Source organism: Panulirus ornatus, chromosome 39 (genome assembly GCF_036320965.1).
Source record: "Panulirus ornatus isolate Po-2019 chromosome 39, ASM3632096v1, whole genome shotgun sequence".
In the NCBI taxonomy this organism is placed as follows: Eukaryota; Metazoa; Arthropoda; class Malacostraca; order Decapoda; family Palinuridae; genus Panulirus; species Panulirus ornatus.
In genome coordinates this window covers 13,775,883-13,798,993 of record NC_092262.1, presented here as the reverse complement: position 1 = coordinate 13,798,993, position 23,111 = coordinate 13,775,883, and the positions used below count along the sequence as shown (strand labels likewise).

At 39.9% G+C, this 23,111-nt stretch overlaps 2 protein-coding genes across 2 annotated transcripts in view; both read left to right on the top strand.

Moving 5' to 3' along the window:
• LOC139761229 (beta-galactosidase-like) overlaps positions 1-11,284 on the top strand; it is a 43,659-nt gene extending 32,375 nt beyond the window's left edge. The window contains exons 9-11 of the mRNA XM_071685272.1: positions 3,723-3,920; positions 6,875-7,114; positions 9,963-11,284. Of these exons, the coding sequence (XP_071541373.1) occupies positions 3,723-3,920; positions 6,875-7,114; positions 9,963-10,172 (648 nt within the window). The 3' untranslated portion in view covers positions 10,173-11,284. The remainder of the gene's footprint in view (positions 1-3,722; positions 3,921-6,874; positions 7,115-9,962) is intronic.
• A 1,054-nt stretch (positions 11,285-12,338) lies between these two features.
• Positions 12,339-23,111, top strand: part of LOC139761193 (acid ceramidase-like) — a 32,130-nt gene continuing 21,357 nt past the window's right edge. The window contains exons 1-4 of the mRNA XM_071685223.1: positions 12,339-12,625; positions 14,973-15,013; positions 19,395-19,479; positions 21,057-21,146. Of these exons, the coding sequence (XP_071541324.1) occupies positions 12,563-12,625; positions 14,973-15,013; positions 19,395-19,479; positions 21,057-21,146 (279 nt within the window). The 5' untranslated portion in view covers positions 12,339-12,562. The remainder of the gene's footprint in view (positions 12,626-14,972; positions 15,014-19,394; positions 19,480-21,056; positions 21,147-23,111) is intronic.

The window sequence follows — 23,111 nt, the reverse complement described above, 5'->3', positions numbered from 1 at the left end:
CCACACATCCTCTACCACTTCTGAAACCACACTGCTCTTCCCCAATCTGATGCTCTGTACATGCCTTCACCCTCTCAATCAATACCCTCCCATATAATTTACCAGGAATACTCAACAAACTTATACCTCTGTAATTTGAGCACTCACTCTTATCCCCTTTGCCTTTGTACAATGGCACTATGCACGCATTCCGCCAATCCTCAGGCACCTCACCATGAGTCATACATACATTAAATAACCTTACCAACCAGTCAACAATACAGTCACCCCCTTTTTTAATAAATTCCACTGCAATACCATCCAAACCTGCTGCCTTGCCGGCTTTCATCTTCCGTAAAGCTTTTACTACCTCTTCTCTGTTTACCAAATCATTTTCCCTAACCCTCTCACTTTGCACACCACCTCGACCAAAACACCCTATATCTGCCACTCTATCATCAAACACATTCAACAAACCTTCAAAATACTCACTCCATCTCCTTCTCACATCACCACTACTTGTCATCACCTCCCCATTTGCGCCCTTCACTGAAGTTTCCATTTGCTCCCTTGTCTTACGCACTTTATTTACCTCCTTCCAGAACATCTTTTTATTCTCCCTAAAATTTAATGATACTCTCTCACCCCAACTCTCATTTGCCCTTTTTTTCACCTCTTGCACCTTTCTCTTGACCTCCTGTCTCTTTCTTTTATACATCTCCCACTCAATTGCATTTTTTCCCTGCAAAAATCGTCCAAATGCTTCTCTCTTCTCTTTCACTAATACTCTTACTTCTTCATCCCACCACTCACTACCCTTTCTAATCAACCCACCACCTATAATAATAATAATAATAATAATAACAATAATAAAAGTATAATAATAATAAAAAAAAAATAATAATAATAATAATAATAACAACAATAATGATAATAATAATGATAATAAAAATAATAATAATAATAATAATAAACAAGAGGGGCTGGAAATCCTCCCCTCTTGGTTTTTTTTTTTTTAATTTTCCAAAAGAAGGAACAGAGAAGGGGGCCAGGTGAGGATATTCCCTCAGAGGCCCAGTCCTCTGTTCTTAATGCTACCTTGCTAATGCGGGAAATGGCGAATAGTTTGAAAGAAAAGAAAAAGAAAAATAATAATAATAATAATAATAATAATAATAGTAATAATAATAATAATAACAATAAGTTGGCAGTGGATGGAACCATGGAAGCGGAAGTGAATAATAGGGTGGGTGGGGGCAAAAATTCTGGAAGCCTTGAAGAATGTGTGGAAGTCGAGAACATTATCTCGGAAAGGATCTTGGGGACATAGGGTTTTGATCACCTCAGGCTACTGAGTAAATGCAGATCTCTTCCTAATTGAGACCATTGCTACCAGGACCATGAACACAAACTCTCTTACCCCTTCAGGACTGTGACTATACTGATAGTTTTCTCTGGATTGTTGGTACCAATTGTATATTCCTCAGGATTGTCCATGGAAACAACTCTCCTTAGGATCATTAATATGGATGATAGATTCCATACGATCATCAGTAAGCATTAATTGACGATCACTGATATAGACCATTCTCATCTCAGGATTGAGTATACCTACATAAGACCATTGGAAGGCAAGTGCCTTCTTCTTCTGTGTTACTCTCATTTTCTGCTTAGAATCAACAATTTCTTCATATATATTGTAGTTTAAGATAACTTACACATATTAATCCAGTATCAAAAATTTGAGTAGCACATAATAGATAACATCCAGTGTCAATGATTTGAGTAGCACATAAAAGATAACATCCTGTGTCAAAGGTTTGAATAGCAAATGATAAATAAGATAGGAATTGATAACTCCATAATTGACATGGATATGAGGGCCTTTTGGAAAGAGATGAATTTAGAAAGAAATATGGGGCTTTACAGGTAAATATGGGCATATATTTTCAAGTATATAGGGGATTCAAGATAATTATTCAGTTGAAAGTAATCATTTGTAAGAATAGTTTTGCTTCAAATAACAGGACTCATAATTAGAGGCAGATGAAGGCATTTTATCTTTGACTATTGCATTTGTAGTACAACCATTATTAACACAGTCATAATCTATAAATTGCAGGACAAAGATGTTTGAGGGGTGACCTGCAAATAGTGAGTGAAAAGTAACTGTGAAAAGTAATTGATAAAATGATGTTAAGAAGTAATCATGTGTATTACCTTGTTCATACAGTATGGGGAGGGACTTCTAATCTCATGGGGGCCCCAGCTCTTGAACTTTCTTTGCTGTCAATCGACTTTTTAAACCTTTGCATGATGTCATTGTTCACAATATTCCATTTACTCACTGTTCTTTTATTTAAAAGCACTTTTTAACATCTTTTCTACCAAGTTTCTTGCCTAATTTTATGTTATAGCCTCTGGTTGTATTGTCTTCACATCTTTCAAAAAACTGTTCACCATTGATATCACCAAACTCTCTTTTTTACGGTGGACAGATTTATGGCCTCCAGCCTCTCACTGTAACTCACCTTTCTTAAGTCTCATACTTTACCATCTTTCTCACCTTCCTCCATTAATTCTTCATTCTCCTTAAAGTGCAGTGACTGAATGTACGGTGTGCACAGTTAGCTGAATATCTTTTCCAAATGCGGTACTTGAATGCAATTCTAATATTTTCCAGCAGGACAGTTTGTCTCCTTTACAAACAATGTAAAGTGGAGCTGTAGTGGCACATTACATGCAGTGTGGACTCATGAGTCTCTGTTGTGCACAGATTCTTGCAGTTTATTTTATGATAGATGATATTCTCATCAAGACTTTCTTTCACTGTGTCCCATCCTTGTTACTTTTCATTAACCAAAGTTGAATTTTATCAACTGTGTGAACAAATCATGAGTTTATCTAGGTCCTCTAATAAGTTGATTCAATCCTCATCATCCTTTGCTTCCCTCAAGACCTTGTCATCATCCACAAACATATTCAGATATGAATCCAGTTCCTTTAGCAAGTCATTTAAATGGTTACAGGACCAAGCCCAGTGACACATCACTGGTGACCATAACCCCTATTAGGAAGGCTTCACTATCATGCTTCCATTGTTCCGTTCCACAACAGTGACTTTCTATCCATGGAAGAACTCTCCTTTCCATTTTTGCCAGTATTTGTCTATGTATACTAGTACCAAATGGGTCATAATTGTGGAGATGAAATACCTAGTATCCTTGTCGTCTGTATGAAAGCAGACAGTACTTGGAAAAGTCACAGAACATATTGTGCAAAGTCATTTGAGCAGCACTGAATTATTGTTTAGTGTGTTTTAGTTGTCATGAAGAGTTACTTGATATTTAAATGTCCTAAAGTACACAGAAGCTTGCTTCACATGTCTGGGTACAAGATGATGTTGATCCAAGTTTTAAGAATGCAGATGGGAGGTAAAGTATCTTGAATAAGTGCCAAAGTGCTTCTGAATTAGTTAATGTTATGAAAAGTATAGCTGAGTAAATTTTCACCGTTAGATTTATACATAAGATGGTAATAAAGACAACAGTCAAAGTATTAAGTTTATAACATATAAAGTGAGAACTTGAGGAGAGAATGCATGGTAACCACATATATCACATATACCCCTCACCAGACATAACTCACTTGCTCCTCATGTGAGGTGAATATGTGATGTGTGTGGTTATCAATATATGATCTTCCAAATACACTTAATAGTATTCTTTGTGATTCATGACCAGCCTGATCCAGCCCGCTTGAGTATAAACAATGTGCATGATCGCGGCTATGTGTTTGTGGATGACCAATATGTGGGGCTTGTGTCCAGAGAGCAAAAACTGTATGACCTGGCTGTGTCTGCCTTGCCTGGCCATACCATCACAATTATTGTGGAGAGTCGGGGCCGCGTCTTCTCTGGTCCGCATATCAATGATTTCAAGGTGAGTACTCTATAGACATCATTGGACATCAACATTTTATTTCAGGTGGAATGGCAATAAGTTCATTGCAATGACCTCCATCATGATCATGATTTACATATTGCCTCATCCTCAATGAATTCTTATGTTTTTTGTGGCTTGATTTTATCAGCTGATTATTATACTGCACTTGCTAATTATGTAAGCTGCAACACCATGTTTAGGTTCATCTCTGTATACTTTGAAGATTTCATAACCTTCTAAATCTGCTTCATTCTTAACCCTTTCATTCATCCCTTGAACTGATGAGAATGTATGAATAAGTTTCTTTCACCTACTGTTCACTTGAACTCGAGGCACCAGAAAGGGAGGAAGTGCATAGCAGTTATACTAATGTTATCAAATCCCCTTAAATTTCACTATTTTGAATAATCTGCTATTGAGAAAGTACACTCTTACCTCAACCTATGATCCTTTACAATCGAAAAGTTACAAGGTAAACAGTTGAAGTACATGTTATAAAGGAGGTTATGTTTTTGAACAAAAATATTCCCAGTCTAACTTTTATGAATAGAATATACCTGCAAGAACTTAGCTCACAACTGTATATACCTATCATGATGTAATTCAAATGATATTTAATGAAAACTGATAAAAGTAGTACACTGAAATATGGTGATGTGGGATTTAGGTGGTTATGAAGTTGGCTGGAGTGAGGGTTATCAGGAGGAAAAGGGAGGGGCGTGAAGGTCTTCCATGTCACCCCCAGAATGATCTAAGACAGGAACTGTAATGTAGACTTAATAAAAAACGTGGTAGTGAGAGCTCCAGGTGGAATGGTGTGGAACGAGTGCTACTAGGAGGGAGAGTGAGGGTGATTGGCGTATCTACATCACCTCCTGAATCATTTGATTCTGCTCTGTTTTCAACTGGAGGCAGAGGAAAAGTCTTCCTAGGCCTTTTGAAAAAGCTGACCAGTGTTAGCCATGTGGCATGCCATATTGTTACTCAGTAAATGTCATTTTATTCATGAGAAAGATTATCAGGCCCTATGGAGGACTCCAGTGTATGTACAGTTATGGCTGGGAACAACATCATTATCTTTTTCTAAGTGTTCAAAAATTTTTCTAACACCTTGGTTGTAAACAAGGGGATGTTTCTTCCCCTTTACCTCTTGGAGTTTTCCTGCCTTCAACTGCATACATTCTTTATTGGACAAGTCCAAAGAATGTGACTCCTGTAACAGAACTACAACTCCTTCCTCAATTTCTTCAAAGCCAACATTGTAGGCAAGAGTTGCATCTGCTTGCTGAAACTGAGATATTGTTTATTCCTGCCCAAAACCGGAGAAACCATGCCCACGCTGAAGTCACAGTTACCACAAATGCTATTAACTGCTGTGGATTTCATTTCCTTCCATGACTTAGCCTTCTTTTTAATGGCATGCATGATGTCACACTTCTGCCACTCCTTGATCAATGGCTTACCTTCCCCACCTGAACCTCCGTAGAGCTGTTGGAATACTTTAGAAGTAGCACTGATACTCTGATCCATTGGCTGAAGCAAGGAAGTGGTGCTAGGAACTTCACCCTAACATTTCTGTTCCTCTCAGTCAGGTGTTGAGAATGTATGCATCGTGATTTGTCAAGAATAAGCAATACTATACTGGTCAAATCTAACTCTTTACAACTGAAAAGAAAAAGCCAGTAATTATTTTTTTTTGGTGACCCCAAGCATTATTGTACGATTGCCAAATCATATGTAATGCAGACTTTACACTGAGCTCCAGGCCCTGTGATTTTCAGATTGAAATGAATTGTGCTTTAAGCCCTGGGATTTTTAGATTGAAATGCTAGCAAAGGCTTAATCTTTAAAAGTTCCACAGCTTCCCTCCCATTTGCAGCATCAAATGATCTTTGGCTGCCTTGCACTCTGGAGAACAATTTTCCCTCAAGCTGGGGAATGTTCTTGCAGACGTTCTCTTCCAAAATAGCATTGTTTCATCTAATTTAAGAACTCGCTGAGGTGTGTAGCCGTCTTTCTCTGTGGTTTCCTGTAAATCTAGTTTGCTGTAGTGGTATCTTGGCCTCAGATACCCCATGGGGCCGTCTTTCTCTGTGGTTTCCTGTAAATCTAATTTGCTGTAGAGGTATCCTGGCCTCAGATACCCCATGGTAATGATTGCTGTAAATTTAAAGAGTTATATTTTTGCTATTTCTGTTGCAAGTGATGTTTGTTCCTCCTTCAGTAGCAAACCATGAATAATGAGAGGCTTTGCTTGGAAGAAAAGGTCCATATTGTGGCTTGGAAGCAAGAATATGTGACTACAAGTAAAACTTCAAGATGTACAGGCAGAACTGAGTCCACCATCTGGACACTTCCCTGGACTTTCCTTTAATATCACCCCTCCTTTGAAAATTGGGTCTGGACGACCCAGGAGGACCAGTAAGGCAACTGAAAACCTCATGAAGTGTAAGGTGTTGAAAAAACCTATCCCTATCTGGTTATCAGTTGCTTTACTGGTCTTCCTAGGTCAACCATCCCAGCTTTTCAGAGAAGAATGATGTCAGAAAGAAGAAAAAAGTATCTGGATTGTGGAATCAATCCTACCAGTCTTTCTTGAAAATCTCTTAGGGAGAAACATTTTTGTGCTTCCAAGCAGGAATATTGGCTTTTCATCTGAGATTTCTTAGGACCCTTGGTAGAGGAAAATCATCACCCAGAACAGAAATAGTGAAAATATCCCTAAACTCATGGACAGGGAGCACATCATCACCTGGAACAGAAATAGTGAAAATATCACCATTCTCAAGGACAGTGAGCTAAAGTTGCATCACCTCACTGTCAGGTCTATAGGGTAACTGAGGTGGCAAATCATGTTATTTGACTTTTAAGGCTGTACCATACTTTCAGATATATGATACCCCCAGAATTTGTTCTTCAGACAAAACTAGTCTAATCTGATTTTGTGGTAGGGCCTGACTACCAATGTCACAGTGAATGGGCACGTTTTGGAGGGCTGGACCATGACACCACTACCTCTCACCAACAAGACTCGACTCAACAGTGCCCTGCACCTCTTTTCTCGAAGCATTTCTCATGCACTTCTAGGAACACCACAAGGAGGCATGATCTTTTACCATGGCACCTTTAGCATTCCACAGGAGGAACCTCACCCCCTTGACACTTTTCTCCGTTTAGATGGCTGGTCAAAGGTTAGTTGTGAAAGCTCACTATTTCTATTGTTTTTTATGTGTTTATAGGCATCCCACTCACTTTTGCTTACTTTTAATTCTAAAGATTTGACGTTTAAGCTTTGTCTATAACTGTGTGGATCTCGTGGAATTCCATTGCTGGCAGTTTGAAAAAGGTAAACCAGTGACTTTTGATTTGTAAGACACTTTCCTAGTCAGCTTTACTGATAAATGATAATTTTTAAACTTGTTTGTGGGAATGATGCACTGCAGAAAACTGCTTTTAGTCAGTCAGTTTATTCAGATCATTGCAAGGAGACATTCATATTTCTCATTTTGTAAGAATAAGAAAGGTTTTATACAACTTGAAAGATTATTATTATTATTATTTTGCTTTGTCGCTGTCTCCCGCAGTTGCGAGGTAGCGCAAGGAAACAGACGAAAGAAATGGCCCAACCCACCCCCATACACATGTATATACACACACGTCCACACACGCAAATATACATACCTATACATCTCAATGTACACATATATATACACACACAGACACATACATATATACCCATGCACACAATTCACACTGTCTGCCTTTATTCATTCCCATCGCCACCTCGCCACACATGGAATACCATCCCCCTCCCCCCTCATGAGTGCGGGGTAGCGTTAGGAAAAGACAACAAAGGCCCCATTCGTTCACACTCAGTCTCTAGCTGTCATGCAATAATGTCCGAAACCACAGCTCCCTTTCCACATCCAGGCCCCACACAGCTTTCCATGGTTTACCCCAGACGCTTCACATGCCCTGATTCAATCCACTGACAGCACGTCAACCCCGGTATACCACATCGATCCAATTCACTCTATTCCTTGCCCGCCTTTCACCCTCCTGCATGTTCAGGCCCCGATCACAGAAAATCTTTTTCACTCCATCTTCCCACCTCCAGTTTGGTCTCCCACTTCTCCTCGTTCCCTCCACCTCCGACACATATATCCTCTTGGTCAATCTTTCCTCACTCATTCTCTCCATGTGCCCAAACCATTTCAAAACACCCTCTTCTGCTCTCTCAACAACGCTCTTTTTATTTCCACACATCTCTCTTACCCTTACATTACTTACTCGATCAAACCACCTCACACCACACATTGTCCTCAAACATCTCATTTCCAGCACATCCACCCTCCTGCGCACAACTCTATCCATAGCCCACGCCTCGCAACCATACAACATTGTTGGAACCACTATTCCTTCAAACATACCCATTTTTGCTTTCCGAGATAATGTTCTCGATTTCCACACATTCTTCAAGGCTCCCAGGATTTTCGCCCCCTCCCCCACCCTATGATTCACTTCTGCTTCCATGGTTCCATCCGCTGCCAGATCCACTCCCAGATATCTAAAACACTTTACTTCCTCCAGTTTTTCTCCATTCAAACTTACCTCCCAATTGACTTGACCCTCAACCCTACTGTACCTAATAACCTTGCTCTTATTCACATTTACTCTTAACTTTCTTCTTTCACACACTTTACCAAACTCAGTCACCAGCTTCTGCAGTTTCTCACATGAATCAGCCACCAGCGCTGTATCATCAGCGAACAACAACTGACTCACTTCTCAAGCTCTCTCATCCACAACAGACTTCATTTTTGCCCCTCTTTCCAAAACTCTTGCATTCACCTCCCTAACAACCCCATCCATAAACAAATTAAACAACCATGGAGACATCACACACCCCTGCCGCAAACCTACATTCACTGAGAACCAATCACTTTCCTCTCTTCCTACACGTATACATGCCTTACATCCTCGATAAAAACTTTTCACTGCTTCTAACAGTTTACCACCCACACCATATATTCTTAATACCTTCCACAGAGCATCTTCTTGAAAGAAGGGGGAGTAATACAGGAGTGGACAAAAATGTCTACAGGAAGGTTAGAGGGATGATGTGTTATTTCATTCCATTACTTGAGGTGAATGTGTGACCCGTCCTTCCCCTTCAATGTGGAAGTTATCTCCAGTGTGTGACATTTCTACCTCAGCATATGATGTTAATATGTATTCTGTTTTCCCATGTGCATGAAGTTTGTCAGTGTGTGTGTGATTAGCTAATCATAATTATATGTTTTTACAGTATAGGGAGGGAGTGCTGCACGTGTGGGGCACTATCTCAGAAAATGCCTTTACAGTCATAAAAGATTCTTATTTTCTTCATACAGGTAGTATCTTCATCTAAAATTCATCACTTAGCTTTTTCTAATCATTCACAACCCTTATGCTATGAAATACTTCTTTACAGCTGTCTATCTATCTATATCTCTGGCACCTGTTCCCTTTAGGGTGGCTTCAGCAATAGAGTTTCCAGAACAGGTGAACTCCAGTGTCACTTCCTAGCTTTTATGCCACACCCTCAACAGGCCGCTGACATAGGGTAACTCTAGCCTAGCTTATCAGAGGCTCTTACCTAATACTCCCAACTAATGTTACTACCTACTATTTCTACCTAATGCTCATTTCTAATGTTCCAATCTACTACATCCATCTATTGCTCCAATCATTTTGCCAAAAGGCAGAGCTAGTGCATAGCACTTACCACAGAAAAGTTTAGAGTTAGGAAGAATAAGTTGTGTGAGTTAAGTGTTGTGAAGTGTTATGTGTGACCTAGATTGTATGTTTGTGGCGAGAATGTCAGCAATCCAATTGTGGATGAGGCTTGACAACCACTGAAGTGTTGGCTCACTATGCAGCTGTCACTGACCCTCCTAGTGTTATGTTGATTTTTTCTTAAAGGACTGCTGACTTTCATTATTGTTAAACTAATTTAAAATCTTGAATGTGACCTTTCTCCCTTGGTATCACCTGCAGGGTTTAGCGTGGGTAAATGACTTTTGTCTGGGGCGGTACTGGCCAGTAGTTGGGCCACAAGTAACACTGTACGTGCCTCAGGGTGTGCTGAGAAAGGGCACTAACAAGCTCCTGGTTCTCGAGTTGGAGAACGCCCCCTGTCAGACCCCAAATACCTGCCATGTCACCCTCCAGGATACACCCGAGTTGGATGGCCCTACACCACATTGACAAATCCCACCTGTATTGTCATGGCACCAACACTGTGCCACATCGACAGATTCACTAGCACACAATAGACAACAGGAAAAATCAATACTCCATCATGAAATGGACAAAAGAGTGAACAGTTGTTCCATATGTTTCTCAGTGCTTTGCAGAGGTAAAGGTGAGTTAGACAGTAACTTCAGACCTCATACTTAAGGGGATCCCACATTCTTGTGTGCTTCTAACCAGTCAAAAAGACAAGAGAAAATCTTAAAAGTTCCCAGAGATATATGTATTTTATTCCACTATTAGAGGTGCAGCTAGGTAGGGCCCTAGCTCCTCACCCACTTTAAAAAAGAAATAGACCCACAGATGATTCAGAAAATGATACAGCATCTTGTGCAACAGTACAGGATATAAGTTTCCTAATTAAAAGTGCCTTCTCATATGATAGGTTTTCTTACTAAAAGGTTTTCAAGAAGTCTTTCCACTTCATTGATAATCAGTTACTCCAATTTTATTTCATAACACCTTGAGCAATCATTGATAACATTTCTCAAATAACTTTTATCGTACAATGTATCTAATCATTTATTAGGCTGGATAAGAAAGTTATGATCAAAATTAATTATACAGTTGTACATTTGTTCTTTCAAAGTATAAGTTGTAAGGTCCACATGGGATCCTTTATGGGGATATGTGATTTGTGGCTCTATCAAGTACTTACATGTTAAGTGCCAATTGTACAGTGAATTTTGCAGATCTGTTAATTTTCTCTTATGTACATTTAGTTTTAAACGCATTGCCACGTGAAGTGGGGGAAGGTTGAAGTCAGATACGAGGATGCCTTGATATCATCCCATGTTGTATCATTAGGATCTATGTGCTGACCCTAGTTTAGCCTCAGATCCTGGCAAGAGACCATAGGAGGAGATTTGGTGTATCTGTGTGCTCCTCTGCTCAGCATTTGTAAGAACTGTGCTTTGACTTTGAAGTAGCTTGATGTCGTCATCAGAGGTCATGCTAGGTGTGTTTAATTGTGACAGCATATGGACACTAGATTATGTTGATGTCAGCCATCACCTCCACTCCCCTGTGGCATATAGTAGCACAATAAATAGCTCACAAAACTGAAAGGATTTTGATTATCCTAAAGCAAGTACAGCTCCTTTGATGGTGGGAAAACTGGTGTGTAAAAATAATCATATCCCAAACGGCATTAATGACCTGCATGCATAGTACAATCTTAGGGTCACTTCACAACCCTTCTAGCCTGCAGTCATTACTCACACCCCAGATGGCTCTAGAGGGTTTCATGAAGTGTGAGTGAGTCAGGAGGTTTAAGACACATGGAGAGTGAGTCAGGAGGGTTAAGATAGAGGGAGTAGGGTGAGTGAGTGAGTTGGGAGGGTTAAGATAGAGGGAGGAGGGTGAGTGAGTTAGGAGGATTAAGATAGGGGAGGAGGGCGAGTCTGGAGGGTTAAAATAGAGGGAGGAATGTGAGTGAGTCAGGAGGGTTAATATAGAGTGAGGAGAGAGTGAGTGAGTCAGGAGGGTTAAGATAAAGGGAGGATGGTGAGTGAGTTGGGAGGGTTAAGACAGAGGGAGGAGAAAGGGTGAGTGAATAAGTTGGAAGGGTTAAGATAGAGGGAATAGGAAGGATAAGTGAGTCAGGAGGGTTAAGACAGAGATAATAGGAAGTGAGTTGTGAGAGTTAAGATAGAGGGAATAAGAAGGATGAGTCGAGTTAAGATAGAGGGAAGAGGGTGAGTGAGTCAGGATGGTTAAGATAAAGGGAGGAAGGTGAGTGAATGAGTCGGGAGGGCTAAGATAGAAGAAGGATGGAGGGTGAGTGAGTTGGGAGGGTTAAGATAGAGGGAGGGTGTGAGTCGGGAGGGTTAAGATAGAGGGAAGGTGGGTGGGTGAGTGAGTCAGGAAGGTTATGATAGAGGGGGGCTGGTAAGTGAGTCGGTAGGGTTAAGATAAAGGGAGGGTGAGTGAGTCGGGAGGGTTAAGATAGAGGGAGGAGGGCGAGTGAGTGAGTTGGGAGGATTAAGATAGATAGAGGAGGATGAGTGAGTTGAGAGGGTTAAGACAGAGGGAGGAGGGTGAGTTGGGAGGATTAAGATAGAGGGAGGAGGGTGAGTGAGTCGGGAGGGTTAAGATAGAGGGAGGGTGAGTGAGTGAGTCGGGAAGGTTAAGATAGAGGGAGGAGGGCGAGTGAGTGAGTTGGGAGGATTAAGATAGAGGGAGGAGGATGAGTGAGTTGGAAGGATTAAGATAGAGGGAGGAGGGTGAGTGAGTCGGGAGAATTAAGCTAGAGGGAGGAGGATGTGTGGGTAGGGTTGGTAGGCGTGAGTGCATGACACACAGCTGAGTGAGGTAAACACCAGCCCAGTGAGGCACGACCCACCATGATCAGGCAGGCGCTTCTCTTCCTCCTCACATTGCCCTACATACAGGCCAGAATTGAGCCGGTAAGTTACTCCTGTGTACCAGTTATGTATCACTCGTGAGTACCAGTCATGTATCACTCGTGAGTACCAGTCATGTATCACGTGTGTACCAGTCATGTATCACTCGTGTGTACCAGTCATATATCACTTGTGTGTACCAGTCATGTATCACTCCTGTGTACCAGTCATGTATCACTCCTGTGTACCAGTCATGTATCACGTGTGTACCAGTCATGTATCACTCGTGTGTACCAGTCATATATCACTTGTGTGTACCAGTCATGTATCACGTGTGTACCAGTCATGTATCACTCGTGTGTACCAGTCATATATCACTTGTGTGTACCAGTCATGTATCACTCGCGTGTACCAGTCATGTATCACTCGTGTGCACTAGTCATGTATCACTCTTGTGTACCAGTCATGTATCACTCCTGTGTACCAGTCATGTATCACTCCTGTGTACCAGTCATGTATCACTCCTGTGTACCCGTCATGTATCACTCCTGTGTACCAGTCATGTATCACTGTACCAGTCATGTATCACTGTACCAGTCATGTATCACTTGTGTGTACCAGTCATGTATCACTTTTGTGTACCAGTCATGTATCACTCCTGTGTACCAGTCATGTATCACTCCTGTGTACCAGTCATGTATCACTCCTGTGTACCAGTCATGTATCACTCCTGTGTACCCGTCATGTATCACTCCTGTGTACCAGTCATGTATCACTCATGTGTACTAGTCATGTATCACCCGTGTGTACCAGTCATGTATAACTCGTGTGTACCAGTCATGTATCACTCATGTGTACCAGTCATGTATCACTCGTGTGTACCAGTCATGTATCACGTGTGTACCAGTCATGTATCACTCATGTGTACCAGTCATGTATCACTCCTGTGTACCAGTCATGTATCACTCCTGTGTACCAGTCATGTATCACTCCTGTGTACCAGTCATGTATCACTCCTGTGTACCAGTCATGTATCACTCCTGTGTACCCGTCATGTATCACTCCTGTGTACCAGTCATGTATCACTCATGTGTACTAGTCATGTATCACCCGTGTGTACCAGTCATATATCACTCGTGTGTACCAGTCATGTATCACTCCTGTGTACCAGTCATGTATCACTCCTGTGTACCAGTCATGTATCACTCGTGTGTACCAGTCATGTATCACTCCTGTGTACCAGTCATGTATCACTCGTGTGTACCAGTCATGTATCACTCCTGTGTACCAGTCATGTATAACTCGTGTGTACCAGTCATGTATCACTCATGTGTACCAGTCATGTATCACTCGTGTGTACCAGTCATGTATCACTCATGTGTACCAGTCATGTATCACTCATGTGTACCAGTCATGTATCACTCGTGTGTACCAGTCATGTATCACTCCTGTGTACCAGTCATGTATCACTCCTGTGTACCAGTCATGTATAACTCGTGTGTACCAGTCATCTATCACTCGTGTGTACCAGTCATGTATCACTCATGTGTACCAGTCATGTATCACTCATGTGTACCAGTCATGTATCACTCCTGTGTACCAGTCATTATCACTTGTGTGTACCAGTCATTTATATCTTCCAAGGCTTGACATTCGATAAATAAGTCAACCAGTGTATTTAAGGACGTGTAAGTCACTCGTGGTGTTGTAGTTAAGGTTTCTAGTTATAGTTTAGCAGATTAAGGCCTCTAGTTATAGTTTTCTAGTTATAGTTTAGTGGATTAAGGTTTCTAGTTATAGTTTAGTAGATTAAGGTCTCTAATCATAATTTAGTTAGGCCATGAAACCTGTTTTATGATAACGAAATGTATAATTTAGTCAGGAGGGTTGGGTTATCAGGCCAGCCATCATGTGGGGATGAGTCATTGTATGGCATCACATGAGAACACTGTATGACTCTTCTTGGCTGGCCTCCATGCTAGGTGGTCTCTCCACCCTACAACCTGAACCCACACATCTAACCTTCATTTGAAGCTACATAAAGACTCCTGTAGCTTCCACTAGTGTACTTGGCAGCTGGTTACATAAATCTACTACCCTATTCCTGAACCAGTATTTACACACGGCCGCCCAGAATCTATTTTTTTCTAACATAAATCCATTATTTCTTGTCCTATCCTGTGCTTCCATTCCAAGAACTTTATTCATGTTACCTATATTAATGCCCTTCACCCATTTACAAACTTCAGTCATACCCTCTCTGGCCCTCTTCTTCTTAAGGAGTGTAAATTCAGCCTTTTTAACTTGATTAACATGGAGCTGTATTCTCTGAACCTGCCTAGTTTTAGGGAAATTTAAGAAGTTATGAATTAAACATACATTCATCTGAAAAGATCACATTATTTTCCAGTTCACGGGCTGTGAGACAAATGCCTTCCCACCCAACCAGAGGTAAGTGGTGCCAAACAGTTTGTACATTTATCAGTTGATGAATATTAATAATGATAAAAATTACCCCAGGAGCCTTTATCCAGGGACCCTTATACCTACTCCAGGTCAGTACTCTTGTCATTACTCGAGACAAAATAGACTTCTTTGAAGCAAGTTCTTTGACAGGAACTTACTCTGTTCATCAAATGATCATGTCTCGCCAAAAGTGACTAACTAACTCCAAAGTAGGAGTCTTATCATTTCCCTGTCACTGATTGTAGTGAAATCTTGACTCTGCAGGATCCTCTTAAAAGGGGTCCCAGGGCTTTATATATATTTTTTTTTCTATTATACTTTTTTGTTGTCTCCCGCATAGTGAGGTAGCACAAGGAAAGAGGCGAAAGAATGGCCCAGCCCACCCACATACACATGTATATACATACACGTCCACACACAAATATACATACCTATACATCTCAACGTATACATATATATACACACACAGACATATACATATATACACATGTACATAATTCATAGTCATGTGCAGGAGGTAGCGCTAGGAAAAGACAACAAAGTCTACATTCGTTCACACTCAGTCTGTAGCTGTCATGTATAATGCACCAAAACCACAGCTCCCTTTCCACATCCAGGCCCCACAAAACTTTCCATGGTTTACCCCAGACGCTTCACACGCCCTGGTTCAGTCCATTGACAGCACATCGACCCTGGTATACCACATCGTTCCAATTCACTCTATTCCTTGCACGCTTTTCACCCTCCTGCATGTTCAGGCCCCGATCACTCAAAATCTTTTTCACTCTATCTTTCCACCTCCAATTTGGTATTCCACTTCTCCTCGTTCCCTCCACCTCTGATACATATATCCTCTTTGTCAATCTTTCCTCACTCATTCTCTCCATGTGACCAAACCATTTCAAAACACCCTTTTCAGCTCTCTCAACCACACTCTTTTTATTACCACACATCTCTCTTACCCCTTCATTACTTACTTGATCAAACCACCTCACACCACATATTGTCCTCAAACATCTCATTTCCAGCACATCCACCCTCCTCCGCACAACTCTATCTATAGCCCATGGCTTGCAACCATACAACATTGTTGGAACCACTATTCCTTCAAACATGCTCATTTTTGCTTTCCAAGATAATGTTCTCACCTTCCACACAATTTTCAATGCTCCCAGAACTTTCGTCCCCTCCCCCACCCTGTGACTCAAATTACAGTCATATATATATTCCAATGAGTCTACGGGGAAAATGAAACACGATAAGTTCCCATGTGCACTTTCGTGTAATAATCACATCATCAGGGGAGACACAAGAGAAATACAACAGTCAGTTGATGTACATCGAAGAGATGAAGCTAGGATGCCATTTGGTAAACATGCGATTGTCCAAGACAGACAACGAGCATTCATAAACTTATTATTTTACAAATTTTATCAACTGTAAAGTTATCTAATTTGTATAGACCATTGCTAATATTAAGATTATAATTCTTTGTGTATTTAATAATAGAAGATTCAATGATATTTCTCGTGGTAATAGAGTTAATAACTGAGATGGCATTACTCCAGGCAATACAATGATCATAGTTTTTAACGTGATTAAACAAGGCATTTGATTCTTGTCCCGTTCTTGTACTATATTTATGTTGCTTAAGTCTAACAGAAAGATCCTTACCAGTCTGCCCAACATAAAACTTATCACAATTTCTACATGGCACTCTATAGATGCATCCAGGAGAATTTTCTGGTGAATTCCTGATTAAGATATTCTTTATGGTATTATTGTTGCTGAAGGCAGCATTTACATTAAAGGATTTAAACAACATGGGAATTAAAGTAAAATTATTATTAAAAGGGAGAACTAAAAGATTCTTGGTATCAATGGGAGGTTTGGGCTCAACTCTATAAAATGATTTCTTTGCTAACTTAAGGGATTTATCAATGAAAGGTCTAGGGTACCTTAACTTAGATCTAATAGAATATATCTTCTCAAACTCATCATCAATAAACTCTGGACTTCAAAAACATAATGCCCTAAGGAACATAGATTGAAATGATGATAATTTAACTGTCAAGTTGAGATGAGTAATAATGGATATATGAGCATACATATAGGTTTTTCTACATGTTAAACTTAAACTTGTTTACTTGCCTGTGGACCATGCAATCTAAAGATGGTAACATACCATTATTTTCATTTTCTACAGTAAATTTGATGGAAGGTACTAAATTGTTAAGTAAGGGGAGAAATATTTGTAAATTTTCATTTGTTGGCCAAACACAAAGAACATCATCTACATACCTAAACAAAGTGCATTAGAAGGTAAGATATCCTTTAATTTCGTTTAAAAAATTCCATATAAAGATATTTATATATCTTTCACACACTTTACCAGCTACTGCAGTTTCTCACCCGAATCAGCCTCCAGCGCTGTATCATCAGCAAACAACTTGCTCACTTCCCAAGCCCTCTCATCAACAGCACACTGCATACTGGCCCCTCTCTCCAAAACTCTTCCATTCACCTCCCTAACAACTCCATCCATAAACAAATTAAACAACCATGGAGACATCATGCACCCCTGCTGCAAACCGACATTCACTGGGAACCAATCACCTTCCTCTCTTCCTACTTGTACACATGCCTTACATCCTTGATAAAAACTTTTCACTGCTTCTAGCAACTTACCTCCAACACCATATACTCTTAATAACTTCCACAGAGCATCTCTATCAACTCTGTCATATACGTTCTTCAGATCCATAAATGCCACATACAAATCTGTTTGTTTTTCTAAGTATTTCTCACATACATCGTATACCACTTCTGAAACCACACTGCTCTTCCCCAATCTGATACTCTGTACATGCCTTGACCCTCTCAATCAGTACCCTCCCATATAATTTCCCAGGAATACTCAACAAACTTTTACCTCTGTAATTTGAACACTCGCCTTTATCCCCTTTGCCTTTTTACAATGGCACTATACATGTATTCTGCCAATCATCAGGCACTTCACCATGAACCATACATACATTGAATATCCTCACCAACCAATCATCAATTCAGTCAGCCCCTTTTTTTTTGATAAATTCCAGTCATTGTTCTACCAGTCTGGCCAATGCATACATCTTTACATGCTTACATTTGACAGTGTAAACACTTCCAGTTTTCTGATAATTTGGCCTACTTTTAATTAAGGTATTACTGATAGTGTTGTTGTATTAGAAGGCAGCCTTAAAATCACTGTTCAAGTACCTGTCTTACATTAGCTAATTTTGGAGAATAGGACAATGCCAAACATTAAGGAACTATCATCCTTCTCCACATTTTTGTTGCTAGATGCATGAAATGTCTTCCTGGCTTTCCAGTATGCCTTGTTCATAAACCACTTTGGACACCAACAACCTAAAGGTACATCTTATATGACTACATCTAAAATATGATTATAAAGTTGGGAAATTTGGATTCAAGAAGAATTGTATGAGGGATCGGGGGCTGGAAATCCTCCCCTCCCGTTTTTTAATTTTCCAAAAGAAGGAACTGAGAAGGGGGCCAAGTGAGGATATTCCCTCTAAGGATCAGTCCTCTGTTCTTGACGCTACCTCGCTAATGTGGGAAATGGTGAATATGTATGAAAAATAAACATACTGTCAAGTATTATGTGTGAGACTCAAGGAGACAATGTGTGCTTCAGTTAGGAGTAGGAAAATAGTAAGTAGATAGCTAGCTATGTAGATGGATAAGGTTTTTCTCCAAAATACCTTTACTTAAAGCACAATAGTCATCATGCCTTTGCATGTTTATCTGCACCTGCATACCATATGATGATAGGTTTGCTGAAGACTTGAAAACTAAATCTCAGACCTTATGCAGTCAGACCAAATTTTCTGAGCCAGACATAGCTAGATTACCTTAACTGCAACTGTGCTGATATATTTTTCTTAGATTATTTTGCTTTGAATGAGTTTAACAAGGTATGTAGAATATGAGTGTATTGTGGCATGGGAGTTGTTCCTAGATATTTTAAAGTTTCCTTACTCTTTTTGATAGTTGCTTTTGAATGTTTCTGTTCCACGGATGATTGTGTTGTTGAGTTTTCACTTTAGTGTTTCTGTCATTGTTTATGTAGTGCAGTGGAGGATGGTGTCAAGTGTCTTTTGTAGAGGATGTGTTGAGGAACAGTTTCCAGTTCTCTGTTGATGTGTACTGTGATTAGTATTATTGCGAGAGGGTGGTTGTGGCTGGTTGATGTCTTCCAGCAGATGCTATATGAGGTTTGTGTGTATAGTGGTAGTGGAATGACAAGATCATTATCATGTGCTTCCTTTATTTCTGTTATTAACATTTTACTTATTTATTGCAGTGATGCTGTACCTCACTATACCATCAACCTTGACCTTACACCCGAAGAGAGATGGACTAAGCTGTTAATGGAAAAGAAGGGGCATGTAAGATGTTTCAAAACACATCAGCATTCACATCTTGAAATATTTTTTGAAGCATGCCTTGCTTCACTCTTGGTTGAAATATTTGAAATTATAACTTGCAGATAGAATGAACTGAAGTGTTTCATCATATTTGTTCTCAAGATTTACTGGTAGAACTTTTAATATACATTGCCATTTTAGATGTGTAACAATGATAAGCTTCCAAAATTCTTTTGAAGTGAAAGTCACAGTTTGAAATCTTTTTTTTTTCAATAAAGCTTTTCTTAGCCCTCTGGATATTACTGATAAGTTTATGAAATTTTGGTAAGGGGAAAAATCTACGTAAAATAAGATTATGCTTAAACTGATATTATTATTATCATTATCATTGTGACTAGGATAGGAAAGAAAGAATACCTCCCATATATCTCCTGTATGTTGTGGAAGGTGTAGGGTCGGAGCGGAAGGGTAGAAGTCCTCTCGTCTTGTATTATAACTGTCAATCCTCCTGTCCAGTATCATAACTGTCAATCCTCCTCTCCAGTATTATAGCTCTCAAATCTTCTCTCCTGTATTATGACTTTCTAGAAGTATTTTACAATCTGAAGGGGAATAGCTAGGATTTTTCCTCGAAGTTAAAGTTCCTGATGCTCCACTGCTGAGGTGGGAAAGTTGATGTGAATGGAGGACCCCCTGAGACATGTGCAAATAGGGTGGATGAATACTGGAGGGGCAGAAATAGTGGAAGAATGCATGGAATGGTGCATGCGAAAGAGGCATGTAAGAACAGGGATAAGTGGAGACTCTTTTGCAACGACCACCCCTTGGTGGGAGCTCCCTGAGGGAATGGGCATCAGAGATAGATCGAATATAGTTTTGGTTTTTACTAATTGTCTATTACTAATTTCCTCCATTACCCCAGGATTATATAAGAAAAATTTGATGCAATTATTTCATAATTTCTTCCACAGGCATGAGTATACTGGAAATGCTTCCTCCCTTTTTTTTTTTTTTTGAAGTAATCACTCACAAAAATCACTCACATAAATTTTCATATTTCTCATGTTATTCTTCTTCGCTTTATTCAAGTGATACATAGGTGTGCCTCCTAATAACTTTTGTCGGTTCCTTCATGCAGAACCTCCTAGTAATGGCCTTGCACAAATAGTGATGGTTATAGAGGGTGCTGAGAATAGCAAAATTTTTCCCATATCTTCCTTGCAATGAAAGAGACCTTTGTAGGCTACTAATGGTATGATACATGAAATGGATATTCAAAAAAAGATATGGGAAAACTTAGAACATTATTTGATTTCTCCTGTTTGAGGGTGAAAAAGAAGTGCATATATATATATATATATATATATATATATATATATATATATATATATATATATATATATTTTATTTGTTATAATTTTATTCATAAAGCTTACTCTTTTGAGTGTTACAGTTGACTTTCTCTCCCTTATTCTGATGGTATATACTTTGATGCATCATTACCTATACTGTGATGCATCATTACCTATTTTTAAGGCTGTTACATAAGTTGACATCTGATGACTCACAAAATTTTTGCATTTACACTATTTCTACAGATGCTTGCACTCATTGATGATGTTAGAAATCTGACAATATCACTGCTCGGTCAGAAAGTCTTCTCTTTCATCAACAACAACCTCGAAAAGGTGATATATGTTGTCTGGCTTAATTCTGAAGTAATTGTAAGTTGGATGAAAATATGGGCTAACACCAGGATGTGTTTTTACATGATTTATGTAATATGCAGTGTAGACAGTGATTTAACAGATCTAGACTAGTATATTAGTGTATTTGCTAGTTAAGTCTTCACATGTTTCATCTGTAAGGACTGCAGAGGAACCTTATTTTGTAGCCTGTCATATTCTATCATTTTCTGTCACATTCTGGCCCTCAAATTCCCATTTGTTCTTATAGAATTCTACCCTAAGCCTATATCATCTTATACTTTATCTCAAAATTTAATAGAAATGTGATTAGTGAACTACATTTAAGATAATCAATGAGGAAGTGTGTGTGTGTGTGTGTGTGTGTGTGTGTGTGTGTATATTAGTGTATATCAAATAATGTTACTTCACTCCCAGTTTAGTGAGGTATGTACAAACTCTTCATCATCACTCAGATAGATCCTCAACCAACATACAATGTCTTAAAGCAAAACTTGGACTTCCACACCTATAAAGATGGTTTTTAATTTGTTCACCTTATTTTTTTTTTTTTTTTTTTTGCTGTCTCCCGTGTTTGCGAGGTAGCGCAAGGAAACAGACGAAAGAAATGGCCCAACCCACCCCCATACACATGTATATACATACGTCCACACACGCAAAATATACATACCTACACAGCTTTCCATGGTTTACCCCAGACGCTTCACATGCCTTGATTCAATCCACTGACAGCACGTCAACCCCGGTATACCACATCGCTCCAATTCACTCTATTCCTTGCCCTCCTTTCACCCTCCTGCATGCTCAGGCCCCGATCACACAAAATCTTTTTCACTCCATCTTTCCACCTCCAATTTGGTCTCCCTCTTCTCCTCGTTCCCTCCACCTCCGACACATATATTCTCCTGGTCAATCTTTCCTCACTCATTCTCTCCATGTGCCCGAACCATTTCAAAACACCCTCTTCTGCTCTCTCAACCACGCTCTTTTTATTTCCACACATCTCTCTTACCCTTAGCGTTACTTACTCGATCAAACCACCTCACACCACACATTGTCCTCAAACATCTCATTTCCAGCACATCCATCCTCCTGCGCACAACTCTATCCATAGCCCACGCCTCGCAACCATACAACATTGTTGGAACCACTATTCCTTCAAACATACCCATTTTTGCTTTCCGAGATAATGTTCTCGACTTCCACACATTCTTCAAGGCTCCCAGAGTTTTCGCCCCCTCCCCCACCCTATGATCCACTTCCGCTTCCATGGTTCCATCCGCTGCCAGATCCACTCCCAGATATCTAAAACACTTTACTTCCTCCAGTTTTTCTCCATTCAAACTCACCTCCCAATTGACTTGACCCTCAACCCTACTGTACCTAATAACCTTGCTCTTATTCACATTTACTCTTAACTTTCTTCTTTCACACACTTTACCAAACTCAGTCACCAGCTTCTGCAGTTTCTCACATGAATCAGCCACCAGCGCTGTATCATCAGCGAACAACAACTGACTCACTTCCCAAGCTCTCTCATCCCCAACAGACTTCATACTTGCCCCTCTTTCCAAAACTCTTGCATTCACCTCCCTAACAACCCCATCCATAAACAAATTAAACAACCATGGAGACATCACACACCCCTGCCGCAAACCTACATTCACTGAGAACCAATCACTTTCCTCTCTTCCTACACGTACACATGCCTTACATCCTCGATAAAAACTTTTCACTGCTTCTAACAACTTGCCTCCCACACCATATATTCTTAATACCTTCCACAGAGCATCTCTATCAACTCTATCATATGCCTTCTCCAGATCCATAAATGCTACATACAAATCCATTTGCTTTTCTAAGTACATACATTCTTCAAAGCAAACACCTGATCCACACATCCTCTACCACTTCTGAAACCACACTGCTCTTCCCCAATCTGATGCT